Here is a 20,116-nt window from a genome sequence, read left to right as displayed (position 1 = left end):
TATAACATTTAGCTAGTCTTCTTTTATCTTACAGTTTTCATAAAATCTTACATCTTTCTTACTAATAAATGCGAATGTTTAGATCAGGGATTCCCAAAGAGGTCGATATAAAACTTAAAGCATTGCTAATTCTCACTCTGTCTTCTATTGACCTAAGTCAGAATGAATAATAATAATTGATCTTAAAAGTAGGTAATTTGACCATGTGGGGGTCTGAGGTAACAGTTCATTTTGGAAAAGGGGGTCACTTGTACGAAATAGTTTGGGGATCACTGGTTTAGATGGATGATTGTTTGAAGATATCTCTAGAACGACTCAACTGATCTTAATGAAATTTGTCACAGATGTAGATCATAATCTGAAAGATCATATAGTCTACTTATGTTTTTTTTTAAATTCCGCGCGGACGGAGTCGCGGGCGACAGCTAGTAATTGATAAATGTCATATTGCAATGGCCGCCATGTTTAGAATTTGACGTCTTTACTTTATTGGGTTGAAATTAATTACACAATGATATAAATAATAATTTATATTCTTAGTGAATTAAATATATAAAAATATTAGCTCTCAAATATAAATAAAATTTTCTCAACCACTAGATACTATTGGTTTAAAATTGTCAACTCTCTGTTTAAAAACACTATTAATTTAAAAAAAAACCGTCAAACTGACATTTAGGGAATACCAATCGAATAATACCTCACTTATTAAAATCGGTTCATTTATTTAAGCTACACGTAACAAAGAAAATTCATCTGAATTATCGTTGGTTTCTAAGACCAAAATCTCTGTATAAATATCGTCATCACTGTCATTATCTTTGACAAACCAGAGATAATCTATATATATAAAAGAAAGTCGTGTTAGTTACACTATTTATAACTCAAGAACGGCTGAATCGATTTGACTGAAAATTGGTGGGCAGGTAGCTTAGAACCAGGAAACGGACATAGGATAATTTTTACCCCGTTTTCTATTTTTTATTCCGCGCGGACGGAGTCGCGGGTAAAAGCTAGTATTTTTTAAGTAGAGATTTAGGTCTCAGAAACCAACAGTTAGTCGGGTAAAGATGACTAATAGTAGGTATATCAGTGTGACGGAAAATTTTTGCCATATTACAGTAAGCTGATTAAAATATGTTCCACAGAAATTCAACAACTAATTAAGTAATTTTTCAATTATTCTAGAAAACTATAAAGGTTTTTTTTTATCTGTACAGATTAATAAAATTGAAATGTCTGTATGTATGAAAACGTTTTTTTAATTTTTTTTTTGTCCGTTTATCTGCAATTTCGCGTTTGTGTCGTTATCTCCGAAACGGCTGGGCCTATTTTTACGGGACTTTTACTGGAAGATAGCTTATGTATGCGAATGTAACATAACCTAGGAAGTTGTAGATTACAGCTAGAAATGAAAATAAAAAAAAAAAATTAAATTCGATCGAAATTTCTGGAATAATTTTTTTTTTAGAGTTGGCAATCCTGTACCTTGTATTTTTCTTTAGGTTACTAGTACTGTAATTTTTATTTAAAAGGCTGGTATAATTAAAAATGTTTGTTTATAAACTATATGTTTATATTTATTATTATATTGTAGAAAATTAATTCCTAATATATTAAAAGAATATTCATCGGAAATTTGTATGTTTATTTACTCATCACCATCATCATCATCATCCCCTTCATCATCTGCTCAATATACGTCCGCACTAAGAGGATCGAAACTTACCCTAAATTAGGGGTGACTATTACATAGTCAACCACAGCTAAGTGTAGTGACTTCACACATATCATTGTATTTCTTCTCAGATATGTGCAGCATCACAATGTTTTCCTTCACAGTAAGAATATCAGATAAATGTACATATGTAAATCGAAAAAAAACATTGGTACATGACGGGATTCGAACCCAGGACATGCAAATTGCAAGTCAAGTACTTAACACCTGAGCCACCGACGCTCCTTATTCGACGCTTTATTTACTAGTTGAATGGAAATTCGCATCTGGATAAGCGAGAGTCCAAGGGACTGCGACATTTTTCTCGCTTTTTAACGCGAGTTACTCGCTTATAGAGGTCGTCTGTTGGGACAATGACTTGCTTATAGAGGTTCTACTGTATACCAAAATTGCATTTAAATAACAATTTTTTTTTTTCGAATGAATGAGATTTTAGATGCAGTTTTCTTCTTCCACCCTTTCTCTTATTTACAGTCAAAACTAGTTAAAAACACACTAGAAAGACTGGCAATAGTTAGTCACATTTACCATTGGTTTTTTACCGATATAGTATTGTTCGTAAAAATATAAATTTATATACAAATAAATAATCGATGATTTTTTAGGCATCTCTTCGTCTTTAGATTGCTTAAATTTTGAACCAAAATCTGAATTAAAAATGATAATTAAAAATATTACGATTAAGTAAAAATTATTTCATATCAAATACCTACTGATTGCGGCCATGATTACAAACAGGTCAGTAAATCAACATTAATTTTTTTTTATTTAAAAAAAAATCCAGTCGAAAGATTTTGAATAAAGGAGGTTTTATTTTAGTATATAGTCGAAATTAATTGAGAGTTAGTTCGTTAAAAAAACCAAACTATAAAACTATACTAATTGCTTCGTTTGTTTATCAATATGTTAGATTTTTTTATATAACTATTACTGTATAGTTTTCGACCAGTGCAGTCGCTATGAAAGCTGTTATATTTATTTTATTTTATTTATTTCAGTATATAATATGTCCTTATACACCGGTAAGTAATAAAAAAGTTGTAAACTCTTTTTTTTTTAAGAAGTTACTGATAACTTTCATCATACCTCTTTATTTAACACCTCTTTAGAGGCCGGCAACGTATCTATGGTTTCTCAGGTGTTGCGGATGTCTATGGGCATCGATCAATGAATATAAGACGATTCTCGTTTGCCTTCTACTGATGTAAAAATGGTCATATATTTTTGTACGAATATTTCAGCAGTAGAAGCCAACGATTATTATAATCTAAACATTTCAACATATTAATAAAATTAAAGTGTATGGATGTAATGTCTGTCCGCAAGGCAGCGTTTGTTCCGGGTTATCTTCGGAACGGTTAGACCGATTTTGACGGGACTTTGATGGGAAGGTAGCTGATGCCTGCTAGCATATTATAGACTTTAAATTTTACTTAGACGAAGTCACGGACAACCGCTAGTAAATAAATAAATTACTTCTAGCCACCTCCTTGATCGTCCTTGGTGGCGATTAAACTACTGCAATAGTAACTCATGGTTAGATAACCTCCTTCTTTTTGAAGTCGGCTAAAAATGAGAGTAGATGTTGAAAAGTTCTTTATTATAGGGAGGTGAAGACGTCCAAGCGGGTAGTGTGCTTCTACCCGCTACACGACGCGGTAGATACCTCGCTAATATAGTCAGGAGACAAGCTGTGGTTAGTATACATTAATTTTTATGTCCCTTGTTTCAATGCAAACCTTTCAGCATAAACAAACTGCAATTTATGATTTCATTTCAAAATTTAACAAAATAAATCTGATAAGACACTTCTTACATCTCAATATATAACATGAGCTATATTTTTTTTTCAATATCACTTAAGCTTAGAACATTTCACAATATAACTGAAAAATTGAAATGTTGTAATCTATATGTATAAAAGAAAGTGGTGTTAGTTACACTATTTATAACTCAAGAACGGCTTAATCGATTTCATTGAAAATTGGTGGGCAGGTAGCTTAGAACCAGGAAACGGACATAGGATAATTTTTACCCCGTTTTCTATTTTTTGTTCCGCGCGGACGGAGTCGCGGGTAAAAGCTAGTGGCGTAATAAAAAATAACGTAATGTAATCTTACTGTATTATTATTATAAATGCGAATGGTTAGATCAGTGCTTCCCAAGGTGTGTCTCCCATTTGAATTTAGAGGGGGGAAATTCGGAGATTTAAAAACTTAAGGCTACATCCTTACAATGATAGCCAGTTAAAAGACAGTGCTAAAAAGTACATAAAAACGTCTTAGAGACAAAAATCCGTTGCATTTAAACTATTTATATGTGTTTTCGTGTTTAAAAATTTTATATGAAATTGATCTAGTCAGCCAAAAGTAGTATTTAATTATTTCTCTAACATTGTAAATGAGGCCTCGAGATAAATTTATTTCTAAACAAAATTTATAATGGGACAATAGACATGTTCATCCTGTAAAATGGGACATAGATCTAAAAAGGTTGGGAAACACTGGGTTAGATGGAAGTTTGTTAGAAGGTATCTCCGGAACGGCTTAACGGAGTCGCTGATCTCTCGGTCGGCATAAATGTAGATAAAACACCGTAGGTTTCTGAGACCAAATAACATTTTTAAATATATTGTTGTCTATTTTGTCAAAGATAATGAATGAGATGACGATATGTTTTATACAGAGATTTTGGTATTAGAAATTCACGGTCAGTTATAGTAAGAACACATAGATTATTAATTAGGTTTGTTCTAATTCCGCGCGTAAGGATTAACAGGTAAGTAAGTTATGAATAAAAATTGAGGGAATAAATATATTATGAGGTATCGTATCTGACAAGGAGAACTTTACATATAGTAGGGATAGGCCTTTTTTTTTGTTATCGGGGGGGGGATCTTCGAAAGATACCCTGCCTTCTGGGGGGAAGACATGGTTATGTGAGATTTGACCCGCTAAAACCACCTCGGTGGCCAGCCTCGAGTGCATTCGGAGAAGGTTCCAGGGTCTCCGAGGAACGCACCGGAACCCTCAGCACTTAGGTAGGATAGGATAGGCCTAGAAAGAGATTGATAGATGCGTAAATGGAATCAAGATCAAGATGGGCTTAAATATTGTGTTTATAAACTGTGACAGTAAAACTAGCTAAATTAAATCCGCCTCGAACTACATTTGCTTATCTGTGTATTAATTAAACGTTTTGAATCCATTTGATCAAAGTTCATTTTTTATTCCAAAGGATGGTACCGGTATAAAATTCAACAAGGATGCAGATCGGGTGAGTACGAAAAAATCCTAATAATATTATAAATGTGAATGTTTAGATGGATGTTTGTTAGAAGGTATCTCCGGAACGACTCAACGGATCTTGATGTAATTTGGCACAGATGTAGAACATAGTCCGGAAAAACAGATAGGCTACTTATTCAACCCTTTTATAATTCCGCGCGGACGGATTTGGGGAAAAGCTAGTCTAAAATACGAAACAAACAATACTTGCTCATTAGGCTTTAAGATTGAGCCGTTTACGCTGTAGCAGGGATTAACAAACTTTTTTCTTATAAAACTTTCAAATTTTCATTGCCACATTCTTCAATTTCTCGACCCGCAATTAAGTTCTATGGACTCTAGAAGTTTCTACTGGACTATGGAAATCCCTGCTAAATTATAACCTAAAACAATTCCAATAATGCCAGAATGAGAGTTATAGATGTGATAACTAATAAGAGTGAATAAAATGGAATTTTATTATCAGATAAACGCAGAAGCAAAGAAGAAAGTCGACGTACTATCAGAAGAGTTACTACCATATATAATAGCGGAACAAGAACGTCGTACGACATTATATCGCCGTATCATGACTGCGATACAGAATGGAGAGAAAGGTGTTACTATAGCTGAGATTAGAAATAAACCTCCTCTTATTATACGTAAAGGTAATTAAATTGTTTAAAATATTGTGAGATATTTTTATAAAATTCTCTTCTTCTCCCTGATGTAGCGCCTCCGTTGTGCTTGAAATTATTCGGTTCAGATAAAAGTGTGCCTAGCAAGTTTGTGACAATCGCCTTCGTATCGTCACGTTAAAATTAGTATGAGATTACTGGTGTACTTTACGTCCGATACTGCACTAATCTAATATATAAAATTCTCGTGTCACAGTTTTCGTTCCCGTACTCCTCCGAAACGGCTTGACCGATTCTCATGAAATTTTGTGAGCATATTCAGTAGGTCTAAGAATCGGCCAACATCTATTTTTCATTTTGTTTTTGTTTTTTTTTTAACTGCGCGCGGACGGAGTCGCGGGCGACAGCTAGTTATAATATAAATTTTGTCGACGATACAATGGCGAGTGTCATAAATATTCGTGCTAGCCCCAGGGGTATATGTGTAACTGTTTTATTAGCTACATATTTTATTATGACAATAATATGGAGGTCAGTTAAAATGCCTCTGCAAACCCTTTCTGTTGTCATCTCATTAATATTATAAATGTAAAAGTTTAGATCAGTGTTTCCCAAAGTGGGCGATAACGCCCCCTTGGAGGCGTTTGAAACCTAGGAGGGGGCGATAAGAGGTCCAAAAAATGGGGAGCATTGAAATTAATTAAAGCAATGAAATTGTGGCTGAATAAAAATTAGGGTCGCTCTGAAATATAATTGATTTTCAAAGGGGGCGGTGAAAGAAATAAGTTTGACAGTCCCTGGTTTAGATGGATGGTTGGATTTTTGTTTGAAGGTACCTCCGGAATAGCTTAAGGGATCTTGATGAAATTTGTCACAGATGTAGAACATAGTCTGGAACACATAGACTACTTATTACATTTTATTTAACTCAAGTAACAGCTCGTTTAAAACACAATATTTACGGATGGGGAAAATTGTATTTAACTTATTTACTTAAACTTTCAGGTCTTATGTACCGTTGTCCAGCAAATCGTGCCCCCAAAGAACCGGACGGTACTGGAATATTGATGTGTGAAGACGATATAGAACCGGCTCAAGTTATGTACGACTCATGTCTCAGCGCAGAGGATAAAGACCTTTACGTCGCTGAGAATAAATATTTCTTTTGTAATAGTAAGTATATAGTGTAGCTATAGCTAGTTTACAATTTTTCTTAAAGAGCAGATGTTTTCTCTTAAATTGCTAGTATCTTTTTCTATTCCAACTAACATTTAGGTTTGTGCTAAAATATGGTTCTTGACAGTTGCATGTTATAGCCTAAACTTGACCAATTTTCGTTCCGATTTTAAATTGTTATCCCCCTAAGTTATTGGAACAAAACGGAGCAATGATTTCTTTTCTTTTTAATTAATCGTCATAATATTAAAGGGCATAAGATAGAAGGACCAGATCTCCCGCGGAACGGCTCAACTGTGATTGGCTGCGCGCCCATAGAGCGCACCTCACTCAACTACACTAGCGCCAAATGTGCGTTAGAGGATACTGACGATGTTGTAGTACATTACAGATATTATCCGGATAGGGTGAGCATATTGTGACATGTTTCTTAATAATTGTCCTTGAATTAACCTAATTTTAGTCCTCTTTACGGTCCCCTTTTCCCCCTTAGAAAGGATGGGAAGGGAAAGTAATTAGTAACAGCGGTAAACGCCAGCAATAACAACTCAGTGAAATACCACGACCACACAGAAGACAGGTGTGAAGTGGAAGTAATTCTGTGTTTCGTTTGATGAGTTTGCGTTCCGGAGGCCTAATTTTAGTACTCTTTACCTTTTCACATTTTTTTTATAAGGAAGTGATGGGAAGGGGAAGTGGATTTGACAGTACAGGGGACGAGTAGAAGGGGATGTCCTCTTACTGTGCGTTCTCTCCACTGTCAATTAAGGGTAGGCAATGCATCTGCAATTGCAGATATCTATGGGTAGCGGTGACTTCTTTATTTAGGCATAATCGGGTGACCGTGACATCATTTAAAACGTTAAATCCAATCTTTTACAATAAAAAAACACTTTAATCAATTATTAAAGCGTTATATTTAACTGTAACGTAATTCTAGGAAGCTTAAAATTTTCAGGTTATATTTTTTTTCAGACGTACAAATTCGTAACCGAATTAGACCCGGACCACGAGGTCTGTGATCACTGGAACCCTTGTCAGATTGGATATATCTATTCCTTACCTTCACCAGACCAAGCGGTGCAGGCTAATGAATTATGGCGTGAGTATTACTATAGACATACTGCACGCTAAAGTTTGTAAATTATAAAAAAAAAACTTAAGTAGCCTATGTGTTCTTCTCGACAATGTTCTGCCAAATTACATCTGTGCCAAATTTCATTAAAATCCGTTCAGCTGTTCCGGAGATACCTTCAAACAAACATCCATCCATCTAAACATTCGCATCTATATATAGTCAGAAAGTCGTGTTAGTTACACTATTTATAACTCAAGAACGGCTGAATCGATTTGACTGAAAATTGGTGGGCAGGTAGCTTAGAACCAGGAAACGGACATAGGATAATTTTTACTCCGTTTTCTTTTTTTTATTCCGCGCGGACGGAGTCGCGGGTAAAAGCTAGTTAAATATAGGTAGTTAATTTTTTATAAGAAATTATTCTGTTTACTATGAATTCTAGCTTATATTAATAGTTTTGTGTAGTTTGTCTGTGGTGAAATTATTTCAGCTCTGGCAGAATGTTGTATTTATTTTATACTGTAAAGAAAATCTGATTCCTTCGAAGTAAATAATTATATCTCACAATTTTGCCATTCGCATTATGTTTATAAATAAATTTGATAAATATTATTTAATAAATATCGGATCTGTTCTATAAAAATATTTTTTTTTACCTTTCAGATAATTATTGTGAGTAAAAGATTTTTATTTAACATTGTTTTTTTATTAATATTTTAATTTAATAATTATTATGAGTATTATTAATAACAAATATTAATTTATATTTGTTTTCTAGCTGAAAGTAAGTACCAAATAACATTTTAATCAGTTTAAGACAATATCTGAGTCTATAATATTTTGTCTTTAGATTAAAAAAAATAACGTTAATGTGAAAATAATAAATGCATAACTCTATTTTAATTATTTTAGGAGTCGATGGTAAGTTTTGTTTAGTTTTTTTTTTAAGTCTGTTACCGCGAAACTCCGCCCCTGGTGGTCCGATTTTGATAAAAAATATTTTAATCAAAAGGAAGTGCTTGCAGATGGGTCCCATTTTTTTTTTTTTATAATCAAATTTTAAATTTTTTATTGTGAGTCAGCGTACATTTTCATTTCATAAACAACGGGGTACATTTTGTTGGTACCGTATGTTTTTTTTAATAGAATGAAAGAGATGGTAATTTTTACGGCAGTGGAAATTAGCTGTTATAGGAATATATTTTAATATAATAAATTAAAACATGTTTTGTTTTTTTTTTTTTAGAATACGAACGTAAGTTGAATTTCTTATTTATAATTATATAAAATTGTAGTGTCTGTACATATCGAAATTTTTACATATTTTGTATACACCATGTATTTGTTAGTTTAACTAAAATCTTTTTATTTTTAATTTTTCTCTATCTGTACGCAAGTCTGCGTTTGTTCCTGGTAATCTCCGTAACGGTTGGACCGATTTTGACAGGACTTTGACAGGAATGTAGTTGACGTACGCGGGAATATTTTAGGATACCTTTTTTGTCGATTATATCGACGCTGGAAAGCGTAAACGCTGTAACTCCGAAAGTATGAACTTTACAGGAGAGCCAAAAAATGATAACTCGTGAGCTGATACGCCTACAAGCATGCGGTATTTAGCAATGTTGTGTAGTTTGTGCTAACCTATAATAAAATCATTATCCTTTGATAATGGTTGAAATTATTAACGTGTGAAAAACATATTCGCGATTTCAAGGGTTACAGCGTTTATGCTTTCCAGCGTCGATATGTTGATGAAGTCATCCACGATCACTTTTCTTCAATATAAATTAAAATTATTTTATTGTGTAAACACGTCAGTCATTTATAAAATTTTTAAATACCTAATAGAAGTTAGGGAAAATTTTATACATTAATTTTTACATTGTATAAAATGGACAAATCAAATTTTAAATTCTAAATTAAAAAAATTATTTCTTAAATTACAGGAGATGGTAAGTATTTATTAAAACGTTTCTGAACCTGCACAAATCTGAGAAGAAATTCAATGATATGTGTGAAGTCACTACACTTGACTGTGATTGACTATGACATAGTCATCTCTAACTTAGGGTAGGCTACGAGCTCAGTGGGGACATATTTAAAATGGCGGCTGAAACATCTCAAAAAAAAAACATTGTCCATTAATATTTGAAACAATTTTCCGTGCTGTTCTTTCACAAAAACTAATGTATACTTATTTTACAGAAATTGTACCACGTAAGTTAAACATATTAGTTTAATATACTTTACACTTTAATTTACTTAAAAGCCAGTGCCTAATAACGGAATAATATAATAAATAATAAACGGAATAATATAACGAAATAAAAACGGAATTGCGGTTTAAAAATAACCTTAAAAATGACACAATAAAATTTACAAATTCAAAATGGCACTATTTCTTTTTCTATTTTACTTTTTAAATCAAAAAAGCTAATGCATTCTTAATATTTTTTTATGTAATCAGCAATACCAGGTAAGTGAGTTTTTATATTTACTAAATAATAATATTAAAAAAACCGAACATTTATCTGAAATATTTCTGAATCAGGACTTGTTGTAATTTACGTTGTAACATCCTGTATCCTATTTTTTGTGGGGGGAATCTTGAAAAGATACCCTGCCTTCTGGGGGAAAGGTATTATGTAAGATTTGACTCACTAAAACCCCCTCAGTGGCTATCCTCAAGTGCAACTGGTAAGAGTTCCGGGATCTCTAAATGAACGCACCGGGACTCTGCACAGGGCTTCTGCACGAGCTAGGGTAAAGCGCCCTCTCTCGTGCCCTCAATTACGGTGATTCAGGCTCACACCTTGTTACCGTCTTCCCGAGAACAACATCCTATATCCTAAACAAGTGAATTGATTTTAACGAGTGAGATGTCACTCGATTCGTTCCCTGAGTGTCATAAAGTACAGTTAATTAAGTATTTTTGGTCCATTAATTAACAGAGTTTTTTTAGAGGATAGTTTAGAAGAATGGGTTCCACCAACTGCTAGGAACTACACAAGTAGTGCTCGCAAGATAATTATACCGGAAGGCTATGAATTCCATCGCATCAAACATTCCAATCTACTGAGAAACTCGGGAACTGTGAGTAGTTTTTTTTTAATCCCCTTTAATTTTTATTACATTGAAAAAGCTGACGCCTGACTACCCTACCTATATAGAGTTCCAACTTTAATATAATTTTAATAAACTGTTATTTTTTTTTAGTCTGTGTTACCAGCTAAATACTACACCGCGAATGTATCAGGCAACACTGTTACGATTACATTAAACTTTCCCACCTGGTCCAATACTCATGTAGGACCATTCTTCGCCAGTTTTATCAAACCCGGAACAAAAAGGGAGAAGGTTCTAAAATTTTTGACCTTATGTAAGTCTCTTTAAATATTATTTCTTACTAATATTATAAATGCGAATGTTTAGATTTATGTAGATGGATGGATGGATGTTTGTTTGAACATATCTCCGGAACGGCTCAACAGATCTTGATAAAATTTGTCACAGATTTAGAACACAGTCTGGAAGAACACGTAGGCTACTAGTTAGTTTATTTTTTATTTTGTGCGGACGGTGTCGCGGGCGACAGCTAGTAATTAATAACGTGGGTTAAATATGTAGTTAGTACAAAATGATTGTCAATAGACATCTGGAACAAGTTAAAAAAATAATAGATGCGCTACTAAATTATTTAGACACGACTAGGAACCGTCATCTGCGACTGACCTCTACATCATCATGACGTAATGGTTCTTTTAAGAATATTTCTCGTTCCTTTCTATTCCAATAAATGCATCTGCATTAACGGATGTCTATGGGCAACGAGTGCTTCACTATTTCGTCGAATTCAGGCCGTTTGCTCTTTCCCACCTTTTGATATAAAAAAAAACTTGAGAGGTGTCAAGGGACACCCGGATAGAACGAAGTTCCTTTCTATTAATTAGTGAAGGAACCAATGTTTATTCTATGAATAAAAACTTAAGTCTTCACAAGAAGTACATTTTATTTCTATGAATTTTCGTTATATAATGTCACGTCGTTGCCATGGTGAAGTAGCGCTCATTCGTCGTTAACATACTTACTATAACAAAAAGTGTCTTGACAACTTTTCGTAAGAATTTTTTCCGTCTAGCCCCCTTTCACAACGCGCGATAAGGAACTACGTTCCAAAAATCTCTCCTACCCATCGTTTCCTAATTAAATGTCGGTAAGAGGAAGAAACATCAACGGATATTTGATGTGTGTATTACAATGAGAGAGCGTGTCTATTGTTTTTGTTATCTATGGTTTTTTTTGTAGCTTCAAGTGGCATGACTATAACACCAAAATCAATAGAATTGCTTCACGGACAGCGTGTTAATAGTACAGTTGTACCTTTTAAATGCAATCGCTGTAGACTGTTGAATCTGATGGTGCGAGCATCTGACGGCAACGTCTACAATGTTGACAGCTCTAGGCATAGAGTTAAAGAGTTTATTGACAGGTGAGATTTACCGATCGCATTATTGAATGATCAGTCGAGTTTTCATTTTTAAATCATGTACACATTGGATTATTTGTTTTTAATTATTTTTTAAAATCATTAATGTGAGAAAAATGTTGATTATCTTTAAATGCGAATGTTTAAATCGATGGATATAATCGATAAATAGATGGATTGTTTAAAAGTATCTCTGGAACGGCTGCACGGATTTCATTGAAATTTAGTATATATGTAGAACATAGTCTGGAAGAACACATAGACTACTTATTTTTTTTTTAGCCGTACAAACATAGAGATAGTTAGCAATAAATTGAAAATGAAAATCAATGTTATGTCCTTTCTTTAATTATGTTTAACATTTAACTAAGGATTATTTATAAATTAAATATAATTAATTTATTCCTACAATTTTTTTCCAGAGAAGGCAAGCCGTAAGTAAATATGTTTTTAATTTTTTGTTTCATTTTACAAATAAACACTGAAAACAATATTAATTTTACTAATATTATAAATGCGAATGTCTAGATGGATGTTTGTTTGAAAATATCTCGGGAATGACCCAATGTATCTTGATAAAATTTTGTACAAATGTGGAGCATAGTCTTGAAGAACATATAGGCTACTAATAAATTTATTTTTAAATCCCGCGCGGACAGAGTCACGGGCAACAACTAGTCCATTATAATTTATTTTAATTTATTTATTTCATGTACCATTAGGTAGATACACATATTGGAAAAATATTACACATATATATATAGGTACACACACTATAAAAAAAACAATTGTGCGAATAAATAAATTGTGAAATTAATTTAATTTAATTAATTTAATTATAGGCGACAATTTCTCGAGATAGATCTAGAAGGTATGAAGCCCCAGGACTTTGGTGATTACTTCCTTGTGATCCAGAATGGTGATGGTCTCGAAGAGAGAGTTAAAGGTCTCACAGTGTTATGTAAGTCAATATAACTACGAGTATGTTTTTAATCTCTTCTAATATATAAAATTCTCGTGTCACAGTTTTCGTTCCCGTACTCCTCAGAAACGGCTTGACCGATTCTCATGAAATTTTGTGAACATATTCAGTAGGTCTGAGAATCGGACAACATCTATTTTTCATAACCCCCTCCCCCATTTTTTAACTGCGCGCGGACGGAGTCGCGGGCGACAGCTAGTTTTATATATAATATACAATTATTTTACATAACGCATTATAAATTTATTTTATATCTTACAGCTCCAGGTAAATGCAATTTAATTTCTGCTAATTTCGTGTGTTTTATTAATGACATTGGAGTGGAGTTAAAAAAACTTATTTAAATCTATGTGTTCTTTTAGACTATGTTCTACATCTGTGACAAATTACATTAAGATCCATTGAGTTCTAGAGATACCTTTAAACAAACATCCATCTATCTAAAAAATTTCATTTATAACATTAGCAAGATTTTAACATTACGTTTTTCTTTTTTTGTTTGCAGAAAACGGTAATTACGGCTTCGATTTATAAATCTTTTTTAAATTTCTTTTTATAATATATTAATTTGTTGTTTTTATTTATTTTAGATGTTGGTAAGATTTATTCCTATTAAATGATTTATTTTATTTTTTTAATGTTAACATATTTATTAATCTTTTTCTTTTACAGATAATGGTAAGTAAAATTTTTATTATCATCTAGAATTAAAATACATTCAGAAAGATAATTAAATAAGAAATTATTTTTTTTTATAATTCCATCCTTACGGCGAAAGAATTTCCTTTCCTCCTTAATTAATTTTTCTCTTATTAATTACTCTCTTTCTTTCTTCAATAATTAATTACTTTCTAACTGAACAAAATAATTACTTTCTTTTATAATTAATCAGTTTCTTTCGTTTAGTAATCGGATGTCCGCGTCTAACCGCGTCATTCGAAGTTGGTGGTCACTTTGATCGTACTATGCATTACACATGTGACGACTGTCAGATAACTGACATTCTTTGTAACGGCGAGAGCGTGTTAGCGGCAGGACGAGTGTCAATAATCAGCGTGTCAAAGATGATCAGCTTCAACTTTCCCAGGTAAAGTACGATGTTTACAGGGCTTTAAAATCATCATCATCATCAGCTCACTATACGTCTCCACTGAGGTGCTCAGAGTCTACACTAAGTTAGAGATGACTATGTCATAGTCAACCACAGACAAGTGCGGGTTGACTTCACCCATATCTTTGAATATCTTCTCAGATATGTGCAGCATCACAATGTTTTCCTATACAGTAAGAACGAGATCAACTGAACCACCGAGATCGTCGTTATGGACAAATTACCGCCGTCACGTCATTTTGATATCTGACAGAAATTAGCTCGTGACGTTGACGGTGGACAAAAGACCTTACAATTTAGTATTCTATGTACATTATAGGTATGAAGATAACCACTCGTGTGTCTACATGGGTTTCTTCAAAACAAAGGATAAGGTTTTTAAGAAGATTTTAGCTGTTATTGACAGTGAGTATTGAAAATTCACTCAATTAGTTCCGTGTAAGGTTGCCAGGTCGCCGAAACTAGCCGGATAGATCAGCCAGTTTGTCCGGACATTTGGGTAGAAAGGGCGGACATCCTGTATTATTTAGAATTTTGTCTCAGTATTAATAGGTACAATCTTGTTTGGGAAATGTAAAACGCCTAACAAAAGCCGGACACGCAATCAAAAAGCCTACCTATGTCCGGCTTTATCCGGACGCCTGACAACGCTAGTTCCGTGTGTTATAAATAAGCATATTTATGATTAAATCGTTTTATTTTTTAAATTTTATACGTTTATTTTCTACTATCTGTTGCCCGCGACTTCGTCCTAATAAAAAGAACATAATAAGTAGTCTATGTGTTCTTTAAAAATATGTTCTATACATCTACGTCAAATTTCATCAAGAGACGTTCCGGAGATATCTACAAACAAACATCCATCTAAACATTCGCATCTATATATATAAAAGAAAGTGGTGTTAGTTACACTATTTATAACTCAAGATAGGTCGAACTGATTTAGCTGAAAATTGATGGGGAGGTAGCTTAGAACTAGGAGACGGACATAGGAACTTTTTCATCTTGTGTGTATTTTTTTATTCCACGCGGACGGTGTCGCGGGTAAAAGCTAGTTTATAAATTAGTACAAGATTAATTATCTTTTATTTTTGTTTTCAGATGATGGTAAGTTTCCGTGTGAATAAAAATCTTGAATATGATGTAAAATTTAAAATAAACTATTAAAGTACCCAAGTAATAATATCCGATGATTCATGAAACATCAATACATAGTATAAAACAAAGTCGCTTTCGCTGTATGTCCGTATGTATGCTTAGATCTTTAAAACTACGCAACGGATTTTGACGCGGTTTTTTTTAATAGATAGAGTGATTCTTAAGGAAAGTTTGTATGTATAATAAATGCATAATATAGTAGAGAAACACTGATAAATTTAAAGGTTTCTAATGTGAACGCTGTGAACGTTGTGTATAAGGACATTCTGTAGTAGGTATATTTTGCATTGCACCCGTGCGAAGCCGGGGCGGGTCGCTAGTTAGTTATAATTGCTAAATTATATAATCTAATTGTTACTCTTATATTTACAGCTCAAGGTACGTAAATATGATATTAGTAGGTAACCACGAGTTTTTTAGCCGACTTCAAAAAGAAGGAGGTTATCAATTAGACTGTATTTTTTTTTATTTGTGTTACTGCGAAACTTCTCCCCTGGTGGTCCGATTTTGATAAAAAATATTTTAATCGAAAGGAAGTGCTTGCAGATGGGTCCCATTTTTTTTTAAATAACTAGAAGACTAGTAGATTTTATAAAGTTTAAATTCTAATATAATACGTAATAATTTGCAGGTGTGACAGTACAGTTCCAAACAGTCTCACCTCCTCCTCTCGGTCAACAGTTCGAACAAGAAATATCTTATGTTTGTGATGATTGTACTGTTAGTAAGGTGAGGGATAAACTGTAAGCTCACATAAGTGCTGTGTGTGAGTTCCAGCTTGCACTAACTAGGTGGATAAATCGACGCCCCCATCCAATAATTCTGTAATGCACTCTTACCGGGTTCTTGCTTTTCCGTCGAATTCGGCATCTAAAGGTCCTATTTGACACGTTGTCAATTTTTTTTATATTTTTCTTAATGTTAATTACGGAGATCAAAAGTCATTATTGAAACAGATTTTTTTTATTCCCGGTATTATCGTTTTATATCCGGTATTATTATAAAAGCTATCATTATAATATTACTAAGAAAATAGGGAACGAAACGGTGTTATTCGAAACAGCTGGACCAATTAATGATGTATGCGGGGCTATAGGCAACTTTTTTAAATTTCAGCGGTGACCATGTCGAAAGCAAGTGTTAGTGTTTAAATATTGTTTTATTATGCAGGTGTTTGTTAACGGCATTCCCGTGCCGGCATCAACAAGGAGAAGTACTACTGGATCTATTGCTTTCTTTGTTGTAAGTATTATAAATGTATTTCACTTCAAGAGTGATAATTTTTTGAGCTTTTACATATCATAGAACTAACTTATATAGGAACGGCTAAAACACTCACGTATATATATCCGGTGTCGTCACCGACTAGTTTCGAGCCCTTCGGGGGCCCTTCATCAGGGTGAGTGGGATTGGTATTATTTCGCGGACGCGGCCCGTCGCTCACTGAAACTAGTCGGTGACGACACCGGATATATAGACGTGAGTGTTTTAGCCGTTTCTATATAAGTTAGTGATAATGTCTCACGAAAGTTTGAATAATTTAATATCATAGAACGTAAGTCTTCGCAGTGAGGTTTATATTAATACAGATTAACCTTCCTTTCATTCTCTATGATAAAAAAGATACTGTGCCAGAGTATCGGCACAACACTAGCCTTAAAAAATATCGACACTTACATCCCATCACTAGATATACATAACACTTGGTGTGATAAAAAAAGCACGCCCCAAACGATTTAAATTAATATCGTCTAAAACTATATACATATCGACGCTGGAAAGCATAAACGCTGTAACCCTTGAAATCGCGAATATGTTTTTCACATGTTAATAATTTCAACCATTATCAAACGATAATGATTTTATTATAGGTTAGCACAAACTACACAACATTGCTAAATACCGCATGCTTGTAGGCGTATCAGCTCACGAGTTATCATTTTTTGGCTCTCCTGTAAAGTTCATACTTTCGGAGTTACAGCGTTTACGCTTTCCAGCGTCGATATAATAAAATAAAACGGTCTGTAAGTAATACAAAAATTACATTTCTAATAAAAAACCAATGTAATTTTTTTTGTCTTTCTGTATACTAATCCGCAATTGTTTCGTGTTATCCCCGAAACATCTGGACCTATTTTGACGGGACTTTTACTCGAAGGTAGCTAATGAATGCGGCTATAACATAGGGTACATTTTTAAATTCCACGCTGATAATGTCACTGCAGTTGAATCCTAAGGTGACAATAGCGAAGTACCTTATGTTCTCAAGGTGCAAAATCTCGAGCTGCTATAATCTTTGAATGCAGTTATAGTGTTGTTACAGTACATTTATCTGACGTTCTTACTGTGAAGAAAAACATTGTGATGCTGCACATATCTGAGAAGAAATTCAATGATATGTGTGAAGTCACTACACTTGACTGTGGTTGACTATATCCTAGTCACTCCTAACTTAGGGTAGGTTCCGAGGCTCTCAGTGGGGACGTATAGTGAGCTGATGATGGTGATACAGTTGTTTCTTTGATTTAGGCAACATCGACATCTATAAAGATACGAATAACAGAATACGCTCCAACTTACGAAGGTGTTTACCAAGCTGTGTTCATGGTCGGCAACGACGAAGTTACTAAGAGTATTATGGAGATCAAGTGAGTAACATTCTATAATGGAGTCCAAAACCATAGACAGACTATAATTTACTCTAAAAATCGAAAATTCCAAAATTATAAAAAAAAAAACTTGAGAGGTGTGTTGGGACACCCGGATGGAACGAAGTTCCTTTCTATTAATTAGTGAAGGAACCAATGTTTATTCTATGAATAAAAAACTTAAGTCTTCACAAGAAGTACATTTTATTTCTATGAATTTTCGTTATATATTGTCACGTCGTTGCCATGGTTACTATAGCAAAAAGTGTCGTGACAACTTTTCGTAAGAATTTTTTCCGTCTAGCCCCCATTCACAACGCGGGATAAGGAACTTCGTTCCAACACTTTCTATACTACTATCTTATTTAATATTATAAATGCGAATGTATGGATGTTTATTTGAAGGTATCTCCAAGACAATTCATCAGATCTCGATGATATTTGGCATAAATTTAGAACATAGTAGGCCAATTCTTTCTATGAAATTTGACGTATACATTTGCAGCTTGTTATGGTTAAAGATAATTCGTTTTTAAAAGTAAATGAAATAATTAGATGCTTATATTTCGCAAATACTAACCTAAAATTTATCTTTTAGGGATCCAAATGTCAAGACTAGTGATGCTCTGACCACTACAGGATCAGCGGCTTCTGAAGGCACTACTGGTACGAAACATGTTACGCACGTTTGGCAAACAACAGCAAACACCAAACAAACATGAAAGTATGGATTGGTGTTTGCCTGTTTTTGTTTGGTGTTCGCTGTTTGTCATCGACGTCTCTGTGGTTTTTCTACACCAGGGTTTCCCAAAGGGGTCGATATTAAACTTAAAGCATTGCTAATTCTCACTCTGTCTTCTATTGACTTAAGTCAGAATTAATAATAATAATAGATCTTAAAAGTAGATAATTTGACCATGTGGGGGTCTGAGGTAACAGTTCATTTTGGAAAAGGGGGTCACTTGTACAAAATAGTTTGGGTATCCCTGTTCTACACAAATCAAAGGATATTCGACAAACATGGAGATACCTGTTTGTGTTGGGTGTTTGGCACGTAATTGATGATTGTTGCTGTATGTCAAATACCAAGCTTCTAAAGCAGCCATTACGCATTACAATAGATGTCACCGGCAAACCGTGTACGCCTCAGTTTGTAATTTGCCTAAGCAAATTGTAGACTCGGCAAATTACATATCAAACGAATTCATTCATAAAATAAAAGTTTTTGATACTTCGCTAAAATAGCAAAGTGACCGCTGTCAAGTTTAAGGAATTAAAAGATTGCAGATGTCCATTCCGCCTTTCTAATGGGAAAAATGACTAGAATTATTTTGGGGCACACACAGTGATGAGATTTGCTTAGGTATAGTGCATTGCCTATACCGGCGGAGGAGAGGACGCACAGAAAAAAAAAACCTGTCCAATCCTGAAATTTATCTTCCGCCACCTACACTCATCAGACAAAACGCAGAATTTATTTTACTTCATGTCTGTCTTCACTAAAAATTGTTTCCTGGTCGACGACTGGTGGAAAGTTAAGAGCTACCAAGATATCTGATAAGACTTATACTATTGCTAACGTCTTCCAGATGCAGCAGCAGCAGCTGCAGTAACAGGTGACGCAAGCGCACCTCCAGCAGATGATGCAACTACCACTTCTTAATATTAACGCAAATGGATAGTTAAAAGTTAAATTATTGTATCCAAACTCTTAATTATTGTTCAGGTTTTCTAGATAACCTAAATATATGAATAAATAACCGAAATGTACTTTGTTTTTATTTCTTACTAGCTGTCGCACGCGACTCTGTCCGCGCGGGTTAAAAAACTTA

The 20,116-nt window shown here is 33.8% G+C and overlaps 2 protein-coding genes across 2 annotated transcripts; both read left to right on the top strand.

Annotated features, from left to right (window-relative positions):
- Positions 1–1,070: 1,070 nt before the first annotated feature.
- On the top strand, positions 1,071–13,901 carry LOC106709089. Its single transcript, XM_045685232.1, has 16 exons — positions 1,071–1,080; positions 2,424–2,476; positions 2,737–2,760; positions 3,345–3,434; positions 4,976–5,014; positions 5,492–5,672; positions 6,648–6,815; positions 7,071–7,225; positions 7,794–7,920; positions 10,853–10,992; positions 11,116–11,278; positions 12,205–12,388; positions 12,808–12,819; positions 13,228–13,346; positions 13,629–13,634; positions 13,873–13,901. The coding sequence occupies exons 1-16, from the start codon at positions 1,071–1,073 to the stop codon at positions 13,899–13,901; spliced, it is 1,500 nt and encodes a 499-aa protein (XP_045541188.1).
- A 310-nt stretch (positions 13,902–14,211) lies between these two features.
- LOC106709177 lies at positions 14,212–18,288 on the top strand. The gene is made up of 7 exons (XM_045685231.1): positions 14,212–14,454; positions 14,798–14,883; positions 15,580–15,585; positions 16,009–16,014; positions 16,268–16,365; positions 16,807–16,878; positions 18,166–18,288. Exons 1-7 carry the CDS (start codon positions 14,333–14,335, stop codon positions 18,286–18,288), a joined length of 513 nt encoding a protein of 170 aa, XP_045541187.1. The 5' UTR covers positions 14,212–14,332.
- Positions 18,289–20,116: the final 1,828 nt, after the last annotated feature.

Source organism: Papilio machaon, chromosome 29, assembly GCF_912999745.1.
Source record: "Papilio machaon chromosome 29, ilPapMach1.1, whole genome shotgun sequence".
NCBI classification, from domain to species: Eukaryota; Metazoa; Arthropoda; class Insecta; order Lepidoptera; family Papilionidae; genus Papilio; species Papilio machaon.
This window is presented reverse-complemented; position numbering and strand designations above follow the sequence as displayed.

Bases quoted from the DNA above. Each gene is read 5' to 3' on its own strand.
- LOC106709089 (XM_045685232.1), top strand. The intron at 5,673-6,647 runs GTAATTAAATTG...TTAAACTTTCAG, and splicing joins TCCTCTTATTATACGTAAAG to GTCTTATGTACCGTTGTCCA. The intron at 7,921-10,852 runs GTGAGTATTACT...TAATTAACAGAG, and splicing joins GCAGGCTAATGAATTATGGC to TTTTTTTAGAGGATAGTTTA.
- LOC106709177 (XM_045685231.1), top strand. From the start codon at position 14,333: ATGCATTACACATGTGACGACTGTCAGATAACTGACATTCTTTGTAAC. The intron at 16,366-16,806 runs GTGAGGGATAAA...TTTATTATGCAG, and splicing joins ATGATTGTACTGTTAGTAAG to GTGTTTGTTAACGGCATTCC. The intron at 16,879-18,165 runs GTAAGTATTATA...TCTTTGATTTAG, and splicing joins GATCTATTGCTTTCTTTGTT to GCAACATCGACATCTATAAA.